At 40.5% G+C, this 26,794-nt stretch overlaps 1 protein-coding gene across 2 annotated transcripts in view; it reads left to right on the top strand.

Annotated features, from left to right (window-relative positions):
- The first annotated feature begins 13,652 nt into the window (after window positions 1–13,652).
- Window positions 13,653–26,794, top strand: part of LMBRD1 (LMBR1 domain containing 1) — an 88,192-nt gene continuing 75,050 nt past the window's right edge. The window contains exons 1-3 of one of the 2 annotated variants that reach the window (XM_059832972.1): window positions 13,653–13,712; window positions 14,277–14,453; window positions 24,361–24,421. In XM_059832972.1, the coding sequence (XP_059688955.1) occupies window positions 13,653–13,712; window positions 14,277–14,453; window positions 24,361–24,421 (298 nt within the window). Of the gene's footprint in view, window positions 13,713–14,276; window positions 14,454–24,360; window positions 24,422–26,794 lie in introns of those variants that run through there. The other variant, XM_059832979.1, reaches the window with a different exon arrangement.

The raw sequence follows: 26,794 nt of genomic DNA on the forward strand, positions 1-26,794 counted from the left end.
ATGAAAACAGGTAAGGGAGGGAGCAATTTAAGCAACATCTACAACAGAATTCCTTTACCAGTGTAAGAATGCTGGTATGGTATGCCACCAAAATAGCAGTGTAGCTGCAGGAAGTCAGGTCTTGAAAGCCTCCAAGGAGGGAGACTACCTCCTCTCCAGGCAACCTGCTCCACTGCTTGACTGTCCTCATGGTGAAGAAGTTTCTCCTCATACCCAGTCAGAACCTCTCTCATTTCCACTTGTGCCCACTGTCATTCTCCCATCATGTACTTCCGAACAGCTCACCTTCATCTTTCTTGATGACATCCTCCTATGTGTTAGAAGGCTGCCATTAGGTGTCTTGATGACTTCTCTTCCCCATGCTGATCAAAGACCAGTTCCATGCCATAAAATACCCTCCTAGTATACTGACACAGACAACAAATTCTTTGCAGACTGTATTTGCTCTGCATCTTTTATATAGCCAACATGGTGTGACAGAGAAAAAGAGAATTCATGGTAAGGTTCAAATTAGCAATTTATCTGAACTTCACTCACAGGTCCAATAGGCCACTATTGCAGGTTTTTATGGATACAATGGAGGAATGCACTATTGCAATTAAATACACTATTACAACCTACAAGTGATCTCCAGAATATACTAACACAAACCACAAGTGCGCTGGATATTAATACCTTAAAAGAGTGCACTAATCACGATCTTAAAGCATGCCAAATACCATACATATGTTTCTTAATCACTTACCCTCTCTCTCAGGTAAGGCCCCTTAATCCCCGGGATGTGGAACAAACAATAATTTGGCCATCAACTCATCTGGGTACATATTTTCAACTCTTCTTCATACCAGATTCCCAGCAGAGTTTTTCTTCTCCGAGTGATTGAAAACATGCTTTGTGAAATGTCTTCATGTCCTTTGCCTCTACCAACAGGTATGTCCTGTGCACCTGATTCTTTTGTGCATTGCCTCTTTCCTCTAGTTAAAACTTTGGAAACATTGAGTGCATTATAGCAAACAGTTACCTTAAATAGAGCAAAATTTCTCATGGTCCTTTTTTCTTTGGTGACTATAAAAAAGCAAATGATAACACGGTGAAGAAACAGGAGTGGAAAGTTTATTTTTAATATAAAGGCAAATATACACACAAAATAAATACAAGTACATAATTATTTAAGTGAATACCTGCCTTGCATCATTTTTACACAAAAACTGCACATTTCTAATATTTCGCACTGAAAAATACTATCTGTATCACTTTTTAGTAAATGTTAGAAAGGATCTCAAGATTTAATCATCCAAAACAGCAGAACTTGTTTTGCATTTGCTTATTAGAGAAAACCTTAAATTACTAGCATGTACTGTATTACTGTGTTGAAGACCTTGTGTGGTAAGAAGCAAAAACTCAATTTCACTAGAGAAGACTTTTTAATCAAATTAAAACACAATGTAAAACATATGAAATAATAAAAGAAGATAAATGAAAACTACACTAATAGAAATATGTACTAACTATTTCTATAAAAAGGAGATGTAAATAAGATGTAGAAAAAAATTTCGGAAATCATCACTTTCATGGCCATTAACTAGTCACATGGCACTTTAGGTATTAAACCAAAAATTAGTAGTAAGGAGTATTTTAAGACATGAATGAAGGCTCTGTGGACTGGCTTATGAAGGATATTCCATATTTTAATAGGCTGTGTCAAAAAGAGGGACAGATTCTGGCAAATGAACTGAGCACTTCAATTATAAAACAAAATGGTTGCTGGAATAAAGGAATGAGAATAGACACTGAGGTCTGTCAGTACATAAGAGAAAGACAGGATTGTACAAACTCTAATTAGCTTGTCTGTCATGGAACATATAAGAGACCAACAGATACTGGAAGATGAAGGTGAAAAGATCAACGTGACGAGACTTAATATGATTTTCCATCTCTTTCTGAATTACAAAGTTCATCAGAGTTCAGAATGGAAATGCTATGGTTGCAAATATGGCAAAGAATGTTTTAGATAAATTAGTCATACAATAAGAGAAAAGGATTCATTCTTGAACATATAATAGTGAAGAAATAGCAAAATTTAGGTATGCTCCAGTTGTGCATATCTACAGAAATGGAAAATTTTATGATGGCACTGAACTATAGGCTTGAATGCTTTGGCAAGCAATGGTGCCATCAACAGTGACAGAGCTTGACAGACAAAGATTAAGATTTGGAACAACCCATTTTAGTTTTGAAAAACTGGATTTACTTTAAAGTTGATATATACTTAACTACAAAAATCACTCATATATTACAAGCCAACTCCTGAAGTTCACGGAATCATTAAGGTTGGAAAAGACCTGTAAGATCATCAAGTCCAACCATCAACCCAACACCACCATGCTCATTAAACCATGTCCCACAATGCCATGTCCACATGTTCCTTGAAGGCCTTCAGTGAGGGTGACTCCACTACTTCTCTGGGCAGCCTGTTCCAATGCTTCACCACTCTCTCAGTAAAGAGATTTTTCCTAATATCCAGTCTGAACCTCCCCTGGCACAACTTGAGGCCATTTCCTCTTGTCCTGTCACTAGTCACTTGGAATAAGAGACCAACACCCACCTCTCTGCAACCCCCTTTCAGGTAGTTGTAGAGAGCAATAAGGTCTCCCCTGAGCCTCCTCTTCTCCAGACGGAACAACCCCAGTTCCCTCAGCCGCTCCTCATAAGACTTGTGCTCCAGACCCCTCACCAGCTTCGTCGCCCTTCTCTGGACACGCTCCAGCACCTCAATGTCCTTCTTGTAGTGAGGGGTTCTTGCTATGCTAAAGCTTCCGTGGAAATGAAATTTCTCTAAGTAAGGACTTGAAGATTCGGCCTCTACCGGGGGCTCTGGCAAACCTCCTATTAACTGCATCAGGCATGGAAGGATTTCAGAGAACTACGCTGCGGGAGCCCTCTGGCGGGGGAAAGCGGAAAATGCCCCCGCAACGCCAATCGCCAGGAAAGACGATTCCTGCCACTTAAACTGGATTTTTACATCTAAGATTGCAGTGTTTCGTAATTATTAATTCATTAAAATTTTTTTATCTGAATCACCTATTACAAAGCGGTGAGTTTTGACATCACTCCTCCTCTATAATTACCCTCTGTGTTTTCCACCCACTACTCTAATAATTATTCAGGTGCAACCCAAAGAGAAAAGCAGTTCACTCACAGAAAATAAGTGAAACAGGAATAATATGTTAAACCAAATCCTTGTCAACGACATAGAGGAAAAAGTGTTACTGTATCATGTATCCATCTCTGCTGTTTCTATTACTGGGGACAGGGAACATTAAGTCTTAGTAGTAGCTTGAAGCCCTAGCATTCCTTTGGGTCTTGTAAAATAAACATTACACACACACCAAAACTTTCAATACTGAAAAAAGACTCTGAGATTGCTCCTTGCTATGTACATACACAGGCCTGGCTCTGCATGGTTTGCATTTACTCAGTGTCTTTTGACTCCGTATGTTTAATTTTTTTTTGTCTCAGGATACAGGCAAAGAGATCAGTATTTGGTTGTGTCTATATTCACTGACAACCAAGTGATACATCATCCACATAGTTAAAGATCATACATTTAAGAAAGGATATAAACAGCAGAAAGTAAAATAACTTGCTCTTCTGTGAAGTCAAAACTACAGATGTAACTGCTGCTATGCCACTACTGATCAAAAAGGCCTAAATGATAAAACTTCAAAGTCAGCAGCCATAATCTCATGCCATTCCTTCCTCTCTGTGACATGGCTTTGTGTTACTGCCCTACTATTCAATTCCTGGTGCAACTGCTGAGAATAATGATTTACTTTGCATTCTCCAAAATGCTATTTTCTATCTAAAAACAGTTGCCATGTGAGTGGCATTAATCACCGACTCATTCAGGTAGGAAGTGACTCTTAGGACCTTTCTTGTCCAACCTCCTGCTCAAAGCAGGGTCACAGTGAATCCAGACCAGATTGCTCCAGGTTTTATCAGTCAAGTCTTGTAAACCTCCAAGAACAGAGGTTACAAAACCTGTCCGGGCTATCTGCTCCACTGCTTAATTATCCTTGCACTTTTTTTTTTTCTTTCATATATCCAGTCAGATCCTCCTATTTCAATTTATGTCTGCTGTCTCTCCTCCTACCACGCACCACTGACTCCACCATCTAGACAACCTCCCTGACAGCCTGCTGTTAGGGCCCCCAAAGCCATCTCTTCCTCAAGCTGAACAAGCCCAGCTTCTTCACCTCTCCTCACAAAGCAAGTGCTCCAGACCCATCCATCTTGGTGACCCTGCCCTCATCTCGCTCCAGTTTATGAATGTGTTTCTTCAACTGAGGAAATTAGATTCATCAACTCTTTCTTTTCACATGGAAGCGTTAAGCCTACCTTTTTTCTCATTTTGAAAGAAAAGGGAACTTCCATGTTCCTGGGTATGGGTTTAAGGCCTATTTTGTTGGTTAGAAGTGAGTCTCAACTGCCCAATATAGTATAAAATCACCTCTCCTGTGCTGCTAGACAGCCCTAATGTTCAGGATTCTTTATGCAGTCCATATGCTAGGTTTAAATAATGTAAATGTCTTTGAATCAGTCTTCTGAGACAGAAGAAATTCACCTTTATCATGAAGATTACCCTCTAACTGCATCAAATGATCAAAAACCTAGCCTTTGTTGATGTCCCAGAAACAGGTATACTGAACTAGACTAACTGAAAGATAGCAGCTCGAATGACTGAAAGACTGTGCCGCTTCCTATATTGACTTTTCAGTGCCAACAGCAAACCCTTTGGAAAACAGGGAAAGCTGAAGCAGCTTCCCTTGCAAATCCTGCCCATTTCTGGCACTCCTTTGCTTAGGGAGCTTCTGAGCTGGAGCTTGCTTCTCTATCAGAGCGCTTAATACTGCTTGACAGACCTCTCATCCATGAATCTTTCTATTAATTTTTAACATATGCATACCCTTGGTATTCAAATCATCCCAAGGTAAGGATATCTGGTTTTTAAATTGTATGAAGCAGTCCCTTTCTAAGGCTGCTGCTCATTAATCTATTTTGTGCTCAATTTTCTTGACACAAGCACAACTAATTGTTCTCTATTCACTGTTCCTTGTGCCAGTCAGAACTTTTAAAATTCTATCACTTCTCCTCGAGTAGCATATTTTCCAAGATGGCGATTCCAAATAATTTACTTTTTTCTGTGCACAGAATCTATTCCTTACTTTGTTCATGCTCGTCCTCCTCTAAACTGTCTCAAATTCTGTATCTCTTTTTGACATGGACATCAAAATGGCTCACTGTTCATGAAGTGTAATGACGATTTGGTTGTCTATCCCCTTCCTATTACTATCATTATTTGCCTTTTTGACTACCTCTGAAGATTAATTTTGTCAAAAGCTAAACTTACTGGCAGCTTTGCCATTAAATTCAGGGGATCGGAATTTAATCTATTGTTTTGCTTACTCTCCATCTAGTTTCCTCAGTCCATCCCGGGAAAATCTCCAAATGTGTTCCTTCCAAGTTTATGCCTCGGTTGCAGTTTTCCCATGCACAGAAGACTAGAAGTATCTCTAATAATTTAGGGCAAATATGCAGAAAACAGTACTTTGGATGTTCTAATATGATCAAGCAGTCAGTTCATTATTTGACTAGTACCATGAGAAAAATACTGGGGAAATCTCTTTTTATTCTGGCTGAAAACACCAGGCAGAAAGTTTCAGGGGAATACAGCAGTTCACACTCATTTTTGTTGTGGGAATGTTCACACATTTCTATTGTGGAAGTTCACATTGTTTTCATTCTTATCAGCTCATACAGAACTGTAATTTACATACAGAACAGCTTTTAATTATTGTTTTTTTGAGGAAAAACATTTTAGAAATAAATTGACCTTGAAGGCTCCTAATCATTTTTACAGTCCTCATTAAAGAAAATATTACTGACCTACTCTCTCTGTCTCCTGGAGAAATGAATCACCTCTTCTGCCCTCAGACTCCTTTTTTAAAATTCTGTTTTTGTTGAAGTAAACAAACCAAAGAAAAGAACAGAAAAGAACCTCCATAAATATTACTATGCAGTTGTTAGTAATGTATTAAAAGAACAACCACTCTAAATTCTTCCATAGATTAGTTCCAAATTTCTAACTCAACTATTTATTTTTATTTAGCACACTGCAACCTTTTAAAAGATTATCTCTGTTCCAAATTAAAAAAAAAACAAAAAAAACCCCTTTTCCCCTACTTCAATACTACCACAGCAATAAAAGACACACACATCTTAATGCACAGATCAGCTATTCCTCTCCACCTTGTGACAGTTCTATGCTTTCATAAAGTTTACTAGTCCCAAACTATGCCAGGTTTTTCTTTGCATGTTAGAAACTCCCATGTTCTAGGGACTGGGCTTTGCCTAGGACAATGATCCATTTTAAGTACATCAGTTATTATGTATATCAATTAGACAATTTGATTTATATAAATTATTTTGTGGAATTTATTATAAAAATATTGTTAAGAATGACATGATAAATAGACACAGAAAGTGATTTGACAAATTGATGGCACAGAAAAATTATGATTCAACCTTTGACTTGGGTTCCCTGAAGAACAGTCTGCTGGTGCTGACAGGTATGCTGGGAGGAACACAACTGTATGCTTACCTGCTTCATATATGCTTTCCTTAAATTCCACTAAATATTGAGAAAACCTTTTTCCCAACCCAATGGGACCATTTGTTTTTCCTCAGTGTGACATCATTACTTCTTTTGAAAACTGTTCTCTTCCCTACACTTAACCAAAATAAGAACTGAGCTGACTTAAACCAAGTTAAGGTCAAACTGGAATTCTCATGAGGTTCATTAAACTATGCCTTGTCCCTATTTTTCATGTAAATGTTGAGCCACTGATATAACAGTACAAACTACTGATATTGAATAAGGTTTAAAGGGAAAATGAGGTTTCTCTCAGTGAAGAGGAATGATAGACTGCACTAAAGCCAAGCACTCTGAAGAGATCAGCATGATTAAGGAGCTTGAAACAAGGTAACATTTTAGGATGAGGAAATAATACAAGAAGCCAAGACATAAGGGACACATCATGATGTTCTCTATTAATCTAGCAATAAATAATGTCCAAGTTAATTTTGTGAACGCCTTCTAATATATTTGTTAGTCATCATGCAGACTGATTCCCATTTTGTCCTTTTTTTTTGGCTATGCATAATACAGTGGAAAGTCTTATTCATAGAATGAAAATTAACTCTTAATAGAGTTTAAGAAGAAAACCGAAGCTGTGCTACTGGTTAAATAAGGCTAAGTAAGCACTGAAGTACAGTGATGGAAGGAAAGATTCCTGCATTGAGATAATACAGCATGACAAACCAAACTCAGAAACCTAGTCTGGTCTGCAGCAATGGTACATGAACTACAGCGTTAAATCAAACAGAAGAAATTTCAAGAAGTTAAGTCAGTTTTCTTCACGCAAGTTTAAGGACTTTAAAAAACCCCACAAATTAGTTATTATTGCCAATGGTTAATTGCATGCACTTTGACAGTACCAGGTCCAGTGCATTCTGTGCCATACGGCTTACAGGTTTTACTGGATTGTAAGCCACATAACACAAAAAAAGAATTACACCTTCAAGTACAAGACCATGACATATTCTGCCAAATACTGCTAAACTCAGTTTCACTACCTTCTCTTCTAACATGAAAAAAAAATATAGAAAAAGTAGAGTTAATCAGGGAATTTTAAAATACGGCATTGCCATTAGCCCACATGCTTTCAGCCCCCCTTGAAACTTGTGGGATTATCAAGTGGTGACAAGAGCAGCTCAGTCAAGCGAGAAGGTGCACCTGCTCCCTGTTGGTATGTACACTATCTAGTTCAAGTATGATACTAATCCCTTGTCCTGGTCAAAATGAAGACTGTATCTTGTTTCATATACTTTAATTTCTACAATTTCACTCCTCTTCTTTCTCTGTCTTTTTACCACATGAATACTTTATTAATGACAAACTTGTGGAATTTACTCTTAAGTAGAATCTAGGACATTTTTCATAGTTCGGACTTATTTCTCACTATACATAAGAATTACTACAATGGTTCTTTTTAGATAAAGATTTTATTTTACAAACAATATAATTTTAAAATTTATTTTAAAATTTCTTTTCTTTATAACACAAAATTTTTGCAGTCCTTTCTTTTGGCACTGTGCAACTATCTTGCCTGGGAAAGAGAGGATGGTATTTAGCAAAGGCCACTGATATAATTCTTTATTTTTCCACATTACGACTGCTACTGCCACAACTCATGTCAGGTTTTTTTGAAGAATATGGTAACAGCATACTCTTCAGACTCACTCATTCTGTTTTCATTCACACATTTTCTCAATGATCTCTAAAAATCCCTATTTTTTTCTTTTTAGTATGTGCAATGAGAATTTTTGAAGAGTCACCTAATTATTAGCTTGCAGTTATCAACTCTAGCTACAAACATGTCTAACAAAACCTTTTCAGAAATCATTTCACTTTTTGTACAGGCCCACTTTTTGTACTATTCTCATTCTGTGACCCCATACACGATAACCCCACACAAGTAATTCTCTCCACTGCCACCCTTTAGCGCACTCACTCATCTTGCTACACATCATGGCATCTTGATGACAAGTTCTTACTTGCAAGAGCAAAGAAGCGTGAAACAGGACAAGACAAATCTCCGAGTCTAGGCAGGAAGAGAGGCACATCCACTACTGGAGTGCAGGTGAGAAGAGCACCACAGGGACAACTACTAGGCTCATCTTATAAGCCATGCTAGCTTAACCTGGCTGTTGGAAACACAGCACTGGTGTACATCACTGCAGCCAAGACGAGATCTACTGATCATAAGGATCCTAAGCACTTATGTGGCACCATACTATCTTTCAGCTGGGAGGTGATCAATAACTTCGGTGTGAATGAGGCCACTTCACTGGCTGGCCCATATCACAACCCCCTACCTTCTCTCAAGCAATAGCTCCCTGCAGAAAATACACGTGTTCTTCTGGCCTCCTCTTCTATTTGTGCGGCGTGGAGATGTTTCTTCTGCACCGGTGACCAATTGCCTCATCTCTTATTTCTTGACCCATGGTCTCTCATTAATTAGTCTTAATGAACAATGTGTCTTACGGAGTTTTGTTCTGTGGTTGCTCATTTTCACCCCATGACATAACAATACAATTAAGTGGAGGCAGACTCGGGGCACTACAAACAGTAGCTGTCCTAGAAGTTGTCTACAGTGACTGTGAAAGACAAACATAGCCTGGGTATGCCAAGAAACATCTAACCAACATATCCTCAACGGTGGTCCTGTCAGAAGACATTGTGAATACTCAGAAATCTGACCTCAAATTTATCCGTGAGCACCCTTCTACAGACAGAGTTGTGTGAATACAGCCATGAAAACTGTTAGTCTTGGGTTCTCCAGGAATACCAAAACAAGGGATGAAATTTCTGTCTCCAAAAGATATCACAAAAGTCAGCACATCAACTGAACACCATTTTTAAGACTGAAGTTTATAGGACTTATGTTGGCACAAGGCACAGGAGAAAGGTCACTATTTGAATAATTTAAAAACTACTAACTTTGCTATTAAACTGTGGGGTTTTTTTACATTTTTGCATGTACTTGACACGTGCAGTGTCCCACCCAACAGTAAAAAAATTGAAGTTGATCCTCTGAATTCTGTTTGTAGATCATTCTTCAGATAAAGATCTGCTGATTTTATTAGAATAAGGGATAAAATGCTTTGAATTTATAAACTCCGACTTTTAAGGAATAAAGAAAAAACATTCAGCTAGCTAGTGGTAACATGGCATTGAACTTCCATTTTGCCTACACTGTACATAAACCCATTACTTCCATTCCGACAAAAACTGAAGCTCTTCCTTTAAACCACAAATTACAGCAATCATTTTACACACAGGGACATGAAAAAATTTCCACTGAAACATTGAAAACCTTGCCTGTTACCCAATTAAGACTAGGTTAGCAACCATATTTACCATATAGGAATGGATCTGACAGAGCAATGCTAATTTCTTCAAAATTACCATTTACTGCAAAAGTATAGGAAGATTTTAACAAAAGACTCAAAGATTGCATTTTTCTGTCAGTGGGAAATACATGATTTTGGCTTTTGGTTTGTTTGGTTTTTTTTTAACTGTTTCATAAACTACATAAACCCTTAACTGTTTAGAATGGAAAAGATTTTTTGATCATGCTGAAGTTACTCTTATGGCTTATTTACTAAAGCAAGTTAAATATTTATGTAACCATTTCAGTCAAAACAAAGAGATTTGTGGTAGGATATAGCTATAGCATATATTTTTTTTTTTTTTTTTTACAGCAGCCTTAATTCTTAACTAGTTACGGGTCTCTGATGTTTGGTATTTCAATATTTTATTGATAAAGGTATGCAGTGCTGTACAAAACATAAAATCTTTATATACTCCAAGGGCAAATTACTTCCCTTCCCACTTGGGATAGTTTATTTTTAATGCTGTTCTTTAAGTTTTTAATTCTTCATGGGTTCTAGGGCAATTCTGAATTATAACATACATATTTAATAGTAATGACATCCAGGGAAATATTTTCTGTGGTGGAGATAATACATACACATTAATAGTAATATACAAAAAAAAAAAAATCTAAGAGGACATACACAATATAGTTAGTTACCTGCTTACTGACCTATAACGAATTATAGTTATATAGTATCTGCTGCTCTTCTCATCAGACTACAAGCCCACCTGGATTGCCATGAACCGTCCTTCACTTGGCTCATGAGCACCACAGCCACTGCACAGCCACCTGCCTGTGCCCTCACACCAAACGGAAACCCAGCACAAGCATGTGCCGCTCCAGAATGAGCCTCCCAAACCCCACCACCTTTTCACCAGCAGGCCCTTTCTTGCAAAGCTACAAGCTCACCTAAAAACTGCACCCATAACCAACCATCCGAACAGGTTGTGAATAACCACTGCACTCTGCTTCCACCTGCACGGCCCTCAAAGTAAGTTAACATGTGGTACAGGTATTTGCGCCTGCAAGCAACATTTCCCTCCATGAGCTAACACACCCCCTGCAGATACCTACCTGCAAGGTTTACAAGCTCTCCAGAACCCTCCTCAACTCCACTATCACTTGGTTCATGAATGCTGCCACATGCCAGTGCCCTGACAAGAAACAGAGAAGTACAGCATGTGTCCACTGCTCTGAGGGGAAGCTTCCAATTCTCCTGTCCTCCCAAACACAGGTCCCTTCTTGCAAAGCTGCAAGCCCATCTGAACTCCTGCCACTCCCAACCACCCCACACATGGCTTGTGAGTGCCATCACAACACTTTCACAGTAAATTGAAGGCCAGCAAAGATGTCAGCCGCTTCAGGGCAAAGCTGTTCCACCACAGACACACCACCAGATACCTTCTCCTGAGAGAACGAGTCCACCTGAGCACACACATCAGATGCCCCGGATATAGCTCACGAGCACCACCACACACTACTGTCTCATATATAGACCTCATAATAAATCAAGTCTCAGCAAAGGCAAAAAACAATCTGGGGTCAGGCCCTCATAACCTTTTCACCAACAGATCCCTTCTCTCACGGTTATGAGCCCACGAGAAGCCCCACCTCTCACCAGACCTCACACTTAGTTCATGAGCACTGTTGCCACCACACAGCTCCTGTCACCCACACAGGCCTCACAGCAACGGGAAGGTTGCCACTCCAGGGCCAAGCTCCTCCCCTGCCCCAAACGGTCTCTTCTCACAAGGCTACAAAATGGCCTGAATCTCAACAACCTCTCACTTGGCTCATGAGTACCTTTGCCCTCATAACAAATGGAAACATGGCAAAGGTACTCATGAGCTACTGCTTCAGGATGAGAACGTGGCTACCCCTGCACCCTGGCAGGTCCCTTCCTGCAGCTCTGAGAGCCCCTTGTATGGAGGCTGATGAACTAATGAAGCTCATGCACGTTTTCACCCCTGAGCCAGCAGCACACCAAGCAGAAACCCAGCACAGCAGTCTGTGCTCTGGAACAAGGCTCCCAATCTATCCCCTTGGACACTCCTGCAGATTCCTTTGCGCCTGACCTGCATAAAGCATTCACAGCAAATTAAAGACTACGACAAGACATCAGCACCTTTAAGCTGAGCCTCTCCCCCTCCTCGTGGCACCAAATCCACACTCTCAAGGCCACAAGCTCCCCTGAGCACCTCCTAACCCCACACCAACCCCCTCCCCAAGGCCGCCCTCACACCGGCCGTTAGCGTCGCCCGCTCTGAGGCAAGGCTTCTCGCGAGACCACGATCCCGCCCCGAGGTCGCGTATACCGCCAGACGCTGCTCCCGTCCCCCACCACCCTCACGGACTGCGGCGGCCCGGCACCGCCGCCCTACGTCCCCTCTCGGTAAGCTGCGAGCCTCCCCCAGCACCTATCGCTTAACTCATGGGCACCTGACGCCACCTGAAAGCGTCCCAGAGGCGGGGGTTGCTCCGGGGTGAGACCGCCTACCACCCTCGATGGTACGAGCCTGCTTTCGACACCCCCCGCTCCGCCCTCGGCTCCTCAGCGCCGTCGCAGTAAAGTCAAGCCCAGGACAAAGGCAACAGGGTGCGAGGCGCTCCCCTTACCCCTTCGCCGCACACCCCAGCCCGCCAGGCCCCTTCCGCCTCAAGCCCCGCTTACCTCGTGAACACCGCCCACACTGCCCTCGCACCCGCCGGACGAGGCTGCGGCCCCCCCCGCCGCCGGACGGCGTTCCCGCCCTCACGGCTCCGCCCCCCCCCCCCCCCCCCGAGCTCGTGCACACGGCCGCCGTCACACGCTTCCTGCTCCCTCCCCCAGCGAAAGTCTCTGCACGCGTGTCCGCACGGGTACGAAACGCTGACAAGGCCTGCACACCTGCCAGGCGCCTTTAGGAAGCTGTATGTGATGTAGGGAAATATTTTAGGTACTTCTACGGAGAAAAGCAACAATAAAAATATTGAAAGGGCTTGATACCTCAGTGCATCTTTCATCTTTCCCCAACCCCCCTTTTTCTTCTCCCGCTGCCCGTTAAGCGGGAGTCCCCACGGACCGAGCGTTGCCCCGCCTCTGCCTCCCGGCCCCGGGAGGGCGAGGGCAGACAAACCCCACGCGGGAGCAGGGGGTGAGGACACCCGGCCCCTCGCCGCGGCGGTGGGGATGACCCTGCTGCGCCCTAACCCCCCTGTTCCTGCTCCCCGGCTGCTGCGCTCCGTCGCGGGGCAGCGGCGAACGCCGGGCGTGGGAGGGGGTCCCGGCAGCGCGCGGCTGCCGGCTCTCGTCACCTGTCCCCTCCGGCCGCCCCTCCCTCGCGTCACAAACTAACGCGGACAGTGCCCGCGTGGCGAGCCCCTGGCTGCCAGCCCCTCACTGCTGCCCGCTGCGCCCACAGCGGGACGTGCCAGACCGGCTCCGGAGCCGCCAGCTGCTAACTAAAGCGAAAGCTGTTACAGGCGCATGACGGCACACTCTGCCGCGCGCCCGGCAGTTGTTAGGTACGGTCCCCATGGTGACGTGATGCCCGCCCCGTTAAAAGTCCCCGCCTCAGGGGGGCGGGCGCGCCGTTGCTGACGGAAGCGAAGATGGCCGCGGCCGCCTCCGAGCTGCTGACGGGATGGTGCCTCTTCGGCCTGGCGCTGCTGGTGAGAGGCGGGTCTCCCGCGGCCGGGGCTCGGCCGGCCCGCGCGGCTGCCCCGGTCACACACCCCTTCCCCTCCCAGGGCCGGCAGCATCTCTGTCTTCCCCTCCGCTAGCCCGTCCGGGCCGGCTGCACCTACTTCCTCGGCCCCTCGCTGTTCCAGCTCCGGACTTCCCGCCTGGCCTCCGCGCTCGGCCCGCGTCCCCCCAGCCTGCCCCGGCAGCCAGCGCTTCCCTGCAGCTCCTGCCGACGCCTCGGCGGTGCCGTAGGGCACAGTCGAGCCCAGAGCTGAGGGTGCGGGGCCGTCTTGCCATCCTGCCTGGGTGATCAGCGCTGCTTGTTTGTGTTTTAGCCTGTTTCATGTGTGAGTGCTGCTCTTGTTGCTCATGATCTTAGCGAGGGTACGGAGTGAGTTGTGTGTGGTATGACGCTGATGCTCGTGGCTCGGGTAAAAAGTGCGTGGATGCTATACCAGTCATCAATACCAAGAGACAGGGTCTAACTTCAGTACGTGCTTTCTGACGTCCCTGTTGCGCAACTCGTAACTATCTTTCCCTGTGTCTTTCAGGCTATTCTAATTTTCTGCTGGGTTTATGTGCGCAAGTATCAGAGTCGGCGGGAAAGTGAAGTAATTTCTACTATAACAGCTATCTTTGCGTTGGCAGTTGCTCTTATCTCATCAGCACTACTACCAGTGGACATCTTTTTGGTTTCATATATGAAAAACCAAAATGGTACATTTAAGGTATGGACTTTTAAAAATGTTAACTTTCTCTTCAAGAAGAACTTGGGTTGAAAGAGGATGTTCTTGGGTTATCAAAGTGTTTAAAACCGATGCTAATACCTGTTCTAGTGCCTGAGATTTTTGGAAAGCTGGGAACTAGTACTGTGAATGCAACACTGAGCTCTATTATTTGAACTGGATTTTGGTTTTCACTTCTATTATTTATTTTCAATATTCTACTCATTTCCAAACGTTCATTCCTTTTATTGTGCTAAAAGGAATGTGTATACCATCCTGAAGATACAAATAAATTTCTTAAATGTTGCTTTTTAGGACATCATAATGGGGCATTGTAGAACAGAATTTGTTGCCTCTTTGTTCAAAACCAGACTGACTTGCCCATTTGCAGTTTAAGATTATTTTGATTGTCTTTTTTGTCAGCATTCTTGTATTCTGGTACTGAAACATTAAGACTTAAAGATTTACTGTGTTAATCTACCTATAATGTAAAGCCTGAGTTAATACGCACTTTTTAAAAGAGGGAAAGCTGGAAAAACCCTTGACGGAGGGGAATACAGTAGGTATCTCTTCTTGGCTGACACTGCCTTAACTGAACTACTGTTTTTATAAACTTAAACTGTAGGGCTTTGCTGTGCAAAATGAGTTCTTAATGAGATGAATACTCACTGTAGTCTGCTCTAAGCATTACTGTAAGTAAGAGTTCTTCCCAATACTTAAAGCATTGGCCTTTTTAGTTTTTGAGGAGAGGTCTTGAAGATAGTGACCCAGTGTCTTTGCGAGGATGCTACCATTAAAAACAAATTAAACTGGAGCATATTAATAATTTGAATAATAGCTTGGTTTGGTTTGGAGCCTACCTGGATATATAGTAAAAGAGATGATCCTGAAACAAAAGTGGGCAGATGGTAAATGCCTGCACACTAGACTCAAAGACTGTATTCCCTTCCAGTCCTACTTCCAAAGGAAAACCTAGGTCCTGCCAGATCCTTGATAACGCTTCAGAACTAGCTTGCAGCCAATACACTGCCTTTTGGCTGGTGCCTGTGTAAGTGCAATTCATAAGAAGCTTTTTAGAATTGAGCTGTGATGTGATTTTTGTTGTGTTTATTGCTCAGTGGTACTACAGAATAAATAAAGCTATTGTTCAATGTTATCGTTAGAAGTTTGTATCTTCAGACCTTTTTTGTTCAGAATTAAAATGGATATAGAAGATGGAAGAGACCTTTCACGTGTCCTGATACTAGCAGTTCAATGAGAATAATACTGAGTATTAAGAAATATATTGAGCCTGGCTAGCTAGAGAAATAACAATGGTGTAACTAGGCCCAGCTGAAAAAAAGCACGTCTGCTGGGTACTAAGCAGAATTTTCTGTTGCAAGGGAGACCTATTTCGTTAATGTATGCCTTCCGTGATTTGAGAAGCAAACCTGTGAGGAGAATAGGAGGCCAAGTGTGGTCATGCAGTTGCTGCAGTCTTAATTAAGGAAGTAGGATTAATAGAAGGAAAATTAGAGTACTTAAAATAGTGTTTTTCTTGAGCTAGATTTCTTTGTTAATGGCCACATGATGTGATATGTTGGGGTGGGTAGATTCTGTTTAAAAATTGTACCTGAAAGCAAGCTTTCATGCTTGTGGTAAAGGTTTTATTTCTTTAAAGTATCTTTGTCTAGGCTTGTGAGGCTTCTTGGTCCTGCTTAGTTCCTAATGCTTGTAGATGCTGCTGATAGCCTGTTGAAATAAAATTGCTCCATACTGCCTTGCAGAAGAATCCTTCCTTCTCTTTTAAGGTTCAGGTGAATGAGTTTCTAGCTTTGCAGCAGTATTGTGAGATCTTCTGGTATTCGTACATTTCATCCAACACAAGTGTTGAAATTGTGGTACAGAAATATTAACATGGCCTTCCTGATAAAGTTGAGTGGATCTGAAGTCACTCAGAACATAAAAAACTATATGTAAACACAGAGCTTTACTGATTTGGTAACTTCCTACACCTAACTGCTAATTTGGAGTAATGTCAAGTTAGGAGGTTGACAGCATCTTAGTGAATTGATCATGAATGATCTTCATGAATTGTTAAAGCTTTTAACACTGTCCTGGGTAACATGTGCTTCTTTTCTGCTACTGGTTCACAAGTAGGACAGACTGGACTGGGCTCAGAATATTTCCAAGAGACTACTGCCCTTCTTTTGGACCATTCTTTCAAACCCAGCACCTCCAAGGCCCTATATCTGATGCTGGGGTCTGAAGGACTGTGACTCTGGCAAGAATCTTTTTTTTGTTTTGGATGGCCAGAGTGAGTTAAGTCTTCACTATATTATTCTTCTCAGTGAATTTTTGAGGCAGATCCAGGTAGCAGATGTGGATAATATTCTCTGTAGATAAATCATTAGTTCATCAAAAAACCTAGCTGGATGATTTCAGAGCTTATGCCAAAAGACTAGTGGCAGTTATCCAGATCCTAGATAAACAATTCTTTTTGCTGTATGTACTCTTTTTTTCTGCTACCTCCCAACTGTAATTCCCAGTATCAGTGTAAGAGAGATGAGAAAGTCAAGAATGCTTGACTTAAAAGGAAGAGGTGCTATCATGTGGGCTTTCAGTTCATTTTTAATGCATCTGATCCTACTATCAACTTGTAGATATTCTTAAGGTTTTTCTGTGAATGAACTTGTAACATGCTTCTGCCTGAGTTTGCTACAGCAGAGGTTAAATTGAAGGCATAGTCTGATGGTTCAAAGTTCTCATTGTGAATTGTGTGTTCAGTGGCAGAAGGAGGTATGTGTCCTGGCCAAAAGGACTAGTTTAATTGTCTGAAGTGTAATGCCCAGGCAGACTACCTGTCTCTGAAGACTGTCAAAATGATGCTGCTTTCTGGATGAATTCACTTAAAACAGCGTTGCATAGCCCTTTTCCATCATGTGTTCCAAGGTGTATTCCTTGATGAGGGCCATATAGTATACCTTGGTCGGCCTTTGTTAACCTTGAGGTTTTGTCCATTTCAACAGGACTATTAAATTTAATGTGCTATTTATACATCTCTTAATTAAGACAAGTTATTCCTTACTATAAGCAAGTGGCTTGTGGCATTTGATACCTGTTGGTGTCTCTCACCATACTTTGTGAGACTTAGTAAATATTATCTTAAAGCTTTTATAGTGAGTGAATTCAGCCGTTTTGGTTTTAGAAGGTTTTGCACAGTAGTTGTGTAGAACTTAGGAGAGGAGCAGTGGTGCAGGGACTTGAGTGGTCATTATTCTTATGTACAATAGAATTCATTGCAGCAACACCTTTTCTGCAGGCTGGGATTATTTTGATACATAGTGCTGTTAAGTAGGAAAGCAGGCTTTTGGTTCTAGTACTAATCAAAAGAACTTGAGTATTACCTTGTAAAAGAAGTCCTGATAATATTCACCAGCAACACTTTTATCTGAAGGTTTTGGCTGTTTGCATTGACAGTGCTTTAGTTTGTGCAATGGACTTCAAATACATCCAGTTGCATCTGATCTGTTTGATCTGAAAGCTTGTTTGATTTATAACAAGCACTTAGGAACAGAGAACCTCGCCCTAGCTTAAAGACTTAAGATTGCTGCTGGAACCCGAGACCTCTGGGTCTGACCTACAAGTCTCATAAATATTTAAGACATAGCTGATGCTGTCTTGCAGCAGGATGACTGCTTGAAACAAGGATGTTATCATCACTACGCTGTCTCTTTTAATCTATTGTTGATGCAGCAGAAGGCAAGGGAGACGATGAGAGTTTTTCTTGTTGAAATGTGTGGATTCTTGCTACTATATGAAGTTAAAAAGCCAGGGGCATTTCTTTCAGTCTGGTTGGACTGAACATGTCACAAACCTTGGGTGTCTGCCTGAGCTGTTAAAAGCCAGTTGTCTCCTTAATGATTCAAGGAGTAGCATCTGTTTAATGGGAGATCCTTTTCGCAGGCCATTCTATTAAGATTTTTTGCATCTTGGAGGAAACTCCTTATGTAGCTGCTCATAGTACAGAACCACTAGAAATGTCAGATTTTTTTATTCTAGAAAGGTGTTGGCTGATAAATCATTATCAACTGAGACCATGCTTCCTGTCCTGAGTAGGAATTACTACTTGTGAAGTAACAATACTTGGCTAAAGTATTCACGGTAGCCAGATGTGGCTGAGATATGCATGTTTCTGGATGTTACTCTCCATCTGGCAGTCAAAGTCCTGGCTCTGTCCTGTTTTGGAAGTAACAGGCTGGAACATCTGAGACCTGGACATGAAATTTCTTTATATCTAACCATGCTATGACCATCTCTCCAGTCTTTGGTATTGTATCTTCCTTTTGTTGGCTAAGCTTTGGGAGAGGCTAATCAGCAGAATGACTGTTTCATCTGCACTTGATGAAACATGACAAATACTGAAACATGAATTGTTACACCACTTTAAGCTCTATTAAGGTACACTTGTGGAGAATGAGAGCATCTTCACTGGGTACTCATGAAATTCTTGCACGGTCCAACAGTGACAGTAGAAATGTCCCCTTTAGTAGAGACAAAAGAATGAAATTCATGGCCCTTCCCTCACCAAAAAGTAGGGAAGGTCAAAAATGTCAGATTAGCTTGTACTGCTTTTGTGTGGGGAAGTTACCTGTACAGTTTGAATTGTACTGTTCTGTTGAAGTATGCTAATACAAGTGACTAACTGGACACAGTTGTTGGGGGAAGGAAGACTCTGCTCAATGGTTACTGGGGGAAGCAAGTGTTCTTCGTAACTGATTTTCTATCAATGTAACTAAAAATGAATCTTTTGAGGGAGCTTTGCTTTGGTTTTAGCATTTAGGGGAACTGGAAGTGTCTTAAACTGCCTTTTTTATACCCTTATTTATGTAGCAACATTGTACTAATCTATTTACATTTTATGCTTGTAACTGTATTTAAATTTCCCGAATCCTACAACATGGCTTGTGTTAAGGAATACTTAAGAGTAATAGCTTAATATAGGCAATCATATTTATTGCACATATCTCTGCAATTTGTTCATTCCCTTAACTATCAATACAGTGCACTGTTACAGGTATTTCAAAGGTGATATGATGTATGCTTGCTAAACTGCATAGAACAGAATGAAGTGCAGCAGAACAGTGCAGAGTGCCTGAATTATTCAGATCTTAAGAGAATTTGTGGTCATGTTTTCACATCCTAAACTGCTGTTGAAGGCAGTAAAGAATTCTCACCTTTCAAATCTATTGTGCTTCTAATGTATTTGATGTATATATTGTAAGCTTGAGCCATAATGGGTGGAGGAGAACACAGACTAGATCTAGAGGCTGTCCAGATGAGTTCTCAACTGAGTCCTGGATGTGGTCATCCAGTAAACTCGTATAACTATCAACTTGATATATCAGCACTGCTGCTGAGAATGTCAGAGCTCTGACACTCAATAGGTAGCAGTGCTACTAGCTTTTGAAACAGCTCAGATAAACTGGTTACTGCTTTTGAGTTGCTGATGATGGGTGCATATGGATAATTCGCCAGTAAGAATAAGGATTTTTACCTCCTTTAGTTTTTGTAAATGTGGGGCTTCAGCAGCTGACATAATGGACAAGATATACTATTAAATTGGCGTGCATTGCAGATTCTTGTGCAGAGTAATGCAAAGCTTATAAGCGCAGGCACATGTACACAATGGTGAAATGTGCACATCTTTACATCTTTTAATGCAAGATAAAGTCTCATACTTCAATATGCTGTAATGTATGTTTCCTAGTATATTACTCTGGTTCTGTACACAATTTGAGCAACAAAATGAAAAGCAATTACAATGTTTTCAAGTTCTACATCTGTATTCTGTTATAAATGTTATTAATGTTTTTCTGGAGTTGGAGGAGAAGCAGGTTTTTTTGGCAGTTAAGCCCTGTTGTATTTCAGTAACTAGCTACCTCTTTCTACGAAGTGGCTGTGCCACTTAAACTTCAGGTCTTACTGTTGCTTTTCTTGCTTATTCTTGGAGACATTCTTTGAATGTCTCCATTGCTTATAGGAGAGACATTTTTCAAATATGTGAGGTAAATAGTGCCACCTGTTCAGTTCAGTCTTGCTTTTCCCTTAGGCATAATTAAAGCAATGCATTTCCTTAATTTTTAACACTAGGCAATTTAAACACTTGAATAGTCTGTGTATGTATTCTTAACTTACTATGATCAAATTCTTTGTGGTGTATTTTCATACAAATGCCTGGAGATCTTTCAGTTGAAACGCTGTTAGGCTTGAGCCTGACAGTCTTCAAAGACTGGGCTTATTGTGTGCCTCACAGACAACTTAACTTAAGGTGTTGCTTCTGTCCCTTCCGCTAAAATATTTTTCATCCTTTCTTTTTGCTGATTAGATGACAAAATGCATGTATACTTTCCTATTCAAATTCCAGTTGGATGATAATCTAATTTATTTCAGACAGTGAACTTGAAAAGCTTCATGTAAAGTGGCCTACTGGAAGTCTTAATATAGTAATGTGAAGGAAAGTGGTGCTGATATTCTGAGATAGTAGAAAAATGAAGTGTTTATGGTGTGTCATCAAGCCCATATTCCATGAGAGTTTAGGCAGTTCTCAGATCTGCCTAAACCAAGTGTTAAACTTCTTTAAGTCTTATTGTGTGCGGTCTTAAGGAGTATGGTCACTTGCATTTCTCATATGCTCTGTATTAGTGCGTGCATCTTTACAACAACTGGAAGGCCTTGAGCTTACCAGTTTGAAAAAAGCCAATACATAGAAATTGAAAGGAGCTTTGACAGTACTGGATCTTTTCTTTTCTCACCAATTCAATTATATTGGCATGTCTCCAAAATTGCTAGCTTTTCAAGAATTTTGCTTCTGGATAACTACTTTCTTGATCTTGACTACATGTAGAGTGGATCCCACAAGACTTTAACAGTTCTGGAATATGTTTAAGCTGTACAGGCAGGCTTGGACCTCTGGATTCAATGTCTGAGTTTGTCTGCCAATGATCAAGTTACAAAACATTTAGCTTCTTTTAAACGAATAGTTCTCAAGGAGAAGAAAAAAGGGATGGGGGCAAGAACTTGACTTCAGCCTTCTGTCTGGGTGCAGTTACAAATGTAGCTAGAGCTGTATTTTTCACTTCTAGTCTCTGAACAGTTCCCCAGGACTGAGTGATGCAGTTCTGAAAAAGATCAATTTTTGCTCTTGTTCAAATAAGGCATATCAATGCTCTCATATCTGGGGAGTTGCAGGATCTAAATCCTAACACCCATGGACTGGTCTCCTGCATTTCTGTGGTGAGATATATTACTCTACTAATTTCTGTTAAGAATTATGGCTTCTTGATGAGCGTGCAACTTTTTAGATAGGAACTTCAGGAAAACAATCTGCCCTTTGGTATTATTATGTAAAGAGCTTCAGTGCTTAGGCCAGAAACTCAAGATTGGCCTACAGTTAGTGTCTAAGCTCTTCTAGTGTGCATAGTGTCAAGTAATCCAGTAACTTTTTTCAAATACCTGGTTTAGGGTATTATTTTCTGAAGCAACGTAAATATTCATGTAATTTAAGTCTTGATCAAACTAAAAAGTAAAGGCTCATACTTCTGAAAAAAGGAGATGATGGCTTAAACTGGATGGATAGCTAATAAAAATAAAAGATTGTAAGCTACAACTGAGCATAATAAAAAGCTATTTGTCATTCTTATGTCTAAGTACCCTTGCATCTGTATATGTAAACTTTAGTCGTAGCTATTCAGTGGTAGAAATGCTGTGTACATCATGTGCACTGTGTCCAACTCTGGCCTACAGTATAAGACAGACATGGAGCTGTTAGAGTAGGGCCACAAAAATGGTGAGAGGGCTGGAACACCTCTCCTATGAAGAAAGGCTGAGAGAGTTGGGGTTGTTCAGCCTGGAGAAGAGAAGGCTCCAGGGAGACCTTATTGCAGCCTTTCAATATACAGAGAGGGCTTATAAGAAAGATGGAGGAACTTTTTAGCAGGGCCTGTTTTGACAGGACAAGGAGCAACAGTTTTAAACTGAAAGAGGGTAGACTTAGTTTGGATGTAAAGAAAAATTTTTTTTTGTGGTGAGACTCTGGAACAGGTTGCCCAGAGGAGTTGTGGATGCCCCTTCCCTAGAAGTGTTCAAGGCCAGGCTGGATGGGGCTTTGAGCAACCTGATCTAGTGGAAGGTGTTCCCGCCCATGGCAGGGGATTGGACTAGATGATCTTTGAAGGTCCCTTCCAACCCAAGCCATTCTATGATGATCTTAAGAGACCCTGTTACCAAGTTACTGTGGGCGTTAGCATAACACGCTTAGGAGCTACCAAAACTACTCAGTGCTTTCTGGTCTGTAAAATCTTCCCTTATGAAACTGTCCTATACTTACTCCTGTATGCCCAGTCATTTGCACCTTTGCTAGCACTCTGTAGCCAGTAATTTTTTAGAATTAGCATTTTTGTATCTATATCTCTATGTGTTTGTGTTCTTTAATGAGTGATTCTCTTGTAGTGTTGCCAAACAGAGTAGTAACAGGAAGTGAAGTACTGTAGAGATTCTCAGAAGAATGTGGGTCTTTATATACTATTGGTATCTAGACTTACATGCTTGAAAAATAGATGTTTGATACCTTAGAAAGGGCCATATGTACAGAATTAATTTTCTTCCTAATTCAAAGTCCTAACAAAGCAAATTCTGCTTATAAAATTTGACTCTGCCCTTTCTAATGAGTTGCGTCTAGAAAATTTTTATCTTCATTATCTGTCTTTTCTTTCTAGACAATATTCACAAACTCTAGTTTGTGTTCCATTTCTGTGAATGAAATTCAGTAATGTGGATATCAGCCTCAAATGGGATTTTGGGGCTGTTCTTTCAGCAATTCCCGGTGTCAGCCTTACTGATATAAAACTAGTGCCTTTTTTGATTGAGAGTTATTGACTTCAAAATGAGTGGATCCTTGACTTGATTGGGTCCTTCCATTAATGCTTTGCACATGCATATTTTCTGAAGAGTTGCAAAGCAGATGTAACTGTGTTAATTATAAAATTAAACCCAATACATCCAACTACTGGGTTGGGCAATGCATACAGCTTAGTTGTCTGTGCAGTCTTTTCTAATATACCATGCTGCTTCCAAGCCTATTATGTTGGGTTTTGTAGAAAACTCATCTTGAGAACAGCTTTGTCTCTGCAAGGACTTGACTTTGAAGCTTAGTGTTTACTGCAGTGTGTAGAGTCCAGAAAAAAGGGTTAGAACTGCAAATAACCATACCTCCAATTGTCTTTTACAAAACACTTTGAAAAACTATTCAGATTGAGCTTCAGACTCAGTAGCTGCATGTGTGGAAAACAAAAATCAGTTTCATAAAAATAGTTATTTGGAGTGCCACTTAAATACTAAGTACAGAATAAAAGTAAATTGTTAACTGCTAAAAATAATATTCACTAATAATTTTATTTCAATTGTGTGTTCACAATATAATGTATAGTAACTAAGGATTCTTAATCTGAAAAAAAACTTTAAATATGAGGCGAACAGCCAAAGTGAGTATAAGCAGCGGGGCTTGATGGGCATGGTGCTGTGTGGTGTGGGTGGGTTGTTTTGGTGTGGGTTGTGGTGTGTTTTGTGGTTTGTGGGTGGTTTTGGTTTTTTGTGGGTGTGGTTTTTTTTATGGTTGGACTTGATGATCTTACAGGTCTTTTCCAACCTTAGTGATTCTGTGATACTACTGCAGTGTCTGTCCCCTGAAATTGTCTTTCTTAGGTGAATTATCTCTAACTTAAATTCCAACACTTAAAATGGGCAAGCTGGGTGCTTAATGCTTTTCCTTAGGCATTTGAGAGGAGCAGTTTTTTCAGTTCTGGAAGAATGCTATTGAATGAAGTGTTCTTTTTTTCATTTGATGTTAAATGCTTCTATCCTTTATTACTAGGACTGGGCTGATGCTAATGTTTCAAGACAAATTGAAGACACTGTACTTTATGGATACTACAGTAAGTATTTTTAACTTCTAATTTTCTTTTCAATTAATAGGACCTTTAAGTGAAGGCATGAAGTTTTTAAGGCTCATACGGGATTATCCCTTTTTGGTTAAACATCAGTCTTACATTTAGTGCTCTTCAGTGATTTTTTTTTTTTAATATTCAAGAGCTGCCTAAAAATACAAATGTACTGAAGGCCAATCCATGAAAAGGCTAATGGCTTCTGTCATATAATCTACTGTTTACATGTTTCCTGTGTGTGTATTTAGAGGTCCATTAAGGGAAACATGTGGTTTTGCTGTAACTTTTATGTCACTTAACATATGCAGCAGTGTGAAACTTGCCTATCATGTATAAAGCTTGTGCAACTGTAATTATAACACTTGTGTTTTAAGTGTTCAGATTCAGCAACTACCATGTTCAAAGTAAGAGCTACTGTAAAGGAGCATAACAGAGTTGGTTCAAGAGGGGTAATCCTAAGCAAAAAATTCACTGAAATAAAATCTAAAATAACTGTTCACCAAACCTCTGTAGTTTTAGATCAGTTTATTTTAGTTGTCCTTATGAAACTTGTGAAAAGTTCTACTACTGATGAATGTATGTAAGAGGTAGCTATAGAAGAGTACTGCTTATCACAGTTTGAGTGAAATGCCTGCTTTGGTCAATGGTGCGAACTCAGAGATAGTTGCCTGCTTTTGGTCATGTTTCCTAAGACTTGAAGTTTTTTCTCTTGGAAGACTATGGGTTGGTTGTTTTGAATATTTGTTTTAGACCAGGAAATAATTGGTTCTAAAATAGTGGCCTTTTTTTGCTAAGTTACAGAATACTTATCGTGCCTGCCAGTGATAGCAACGGAAACTAGTATGTGCAGTTTCATGCTGAGTGAAACCTAAAGCCAAAAGTAGTAAGAAACTTCTCTGTTTTCAGAAAGGAACTTCTTAAATACTAGTTTATCTTCCACTTTAGGATAGTGGAATTGCTTTGTATTTGCTTTCCACTTCTATTAGGTTGCTAAGGTCTTGTTTAACAGCCCAAGCATTTAACAACTCCTAATGTGGAACAGTCTTCAAACTCTTCTGTGGACCATTTTCTATAGATTTGTGAGACTGATGGATGAATTTCCATAAGATATTTTGGGCTAGCTGAGTCTCTCTTTAAAGCAAGATGTCTCTTGGTAAATCCTGAACTAATTTTTGGAACAGATTTGAGCTTAAACCTGAAAAACTGCTTTTGTTTTTAGCCTGTCTGGACAGGTCTACTTGAAATAGTGTAGGACTAACGTTTTATTTCATAGCATATCCTCCAGATGGTGGTAGAGATCTAAAGATGGTTTTAAAAGCATTTTTATTTTTTGTGATCTTAATTTGAGGAATTAATGCACATTTTTATAACTGGAGCTACATTGAAGTAAACAGTAATAGGTAACTTATTTTTATATAGGAATGATGTAGTCTTCTGAAAAATATAACTTAATGGCTCTCCTGCATCACTAGGTCTAGTCCCCTGCTGCTGTTGCACAGCATAGTGACATGAAAGCTGAGAAAGGAATAAGTTAACTCTTGTAGTCCGTAATACTATTACATTTTTTTCCTGCTCATACCCTCTTATAAAAAAGTATTTGGTCTTGGTATGTTTTTTTAAATAAACAGGATGAGCAGAACTGAAATCTCCTCTTGTGCTTAAGGACATGAATACTAGTACTTCATTATCTCTACTGAAAATGCAGTGGTAACTGTATAGTTCTTACTTGCCTCCTGTAGCTATATTGGCAACTTATAGTATGAATAATTGGTATGTGTATGCCACTGCCCTTCAATCCAAGTCACTTCTAATTGTAGCAAAAATTTAGAGGCCGTGGTTTAACTGATGTTTTAGAATATTAAGAATTACTTTACTACCTGTATTGCAATTTACTGAGAAAGCCATCAATAAATGTAGAAGAGCTGCCTTTTTTTTTTTTTTTACAAAGTCATTCCTCTCAACAAACAATGTTCTCTCTCTCATACCCAGCTGGTTTCTTGGCTAGACTGATACAAAAGTAGAATGGCTTTGTAGAATGGTAAATGAGGTAGCTTTCAGAATGAAGCTTGAAATGGCTTTGTAGAATGGTAAATGAGGTAGCTTTCAGAATGAAGCTTGAAATAACTGTATTTTGAAGTGGGACTTCAGTAGCCTAAAAGCTTTACTTAGGAAACCAGTCTACTGATTGCTTTGAAGCCATAGTGGCTAAGTCTCTTAATTCTCATAAAACCAACGGTAGTAGAATGTGTCTGCCAGTACTTGAGTGATTGAAGAATGATCAGTGGTTGGCAGATGCTCTAAAACAGCATGTCAGCTTGCATTTGGAAGGAAAACACTTTTCAGCAGGGTTTATAATTGGAAACT

Source organism: Gavia stellata, chromosome 2, assembly GCF_030936135.1.
Source record: "Gavia stellata isolate bGavSte3 chromosome 2, bGavSte3.hap2, whole genome shotgun sequence".
Lineage (NCBI taxonomy): Eukaryota > Metazoa > Chordata > Aves > Gaviiformes > Gaviidae > Gavia > Gavia stellata.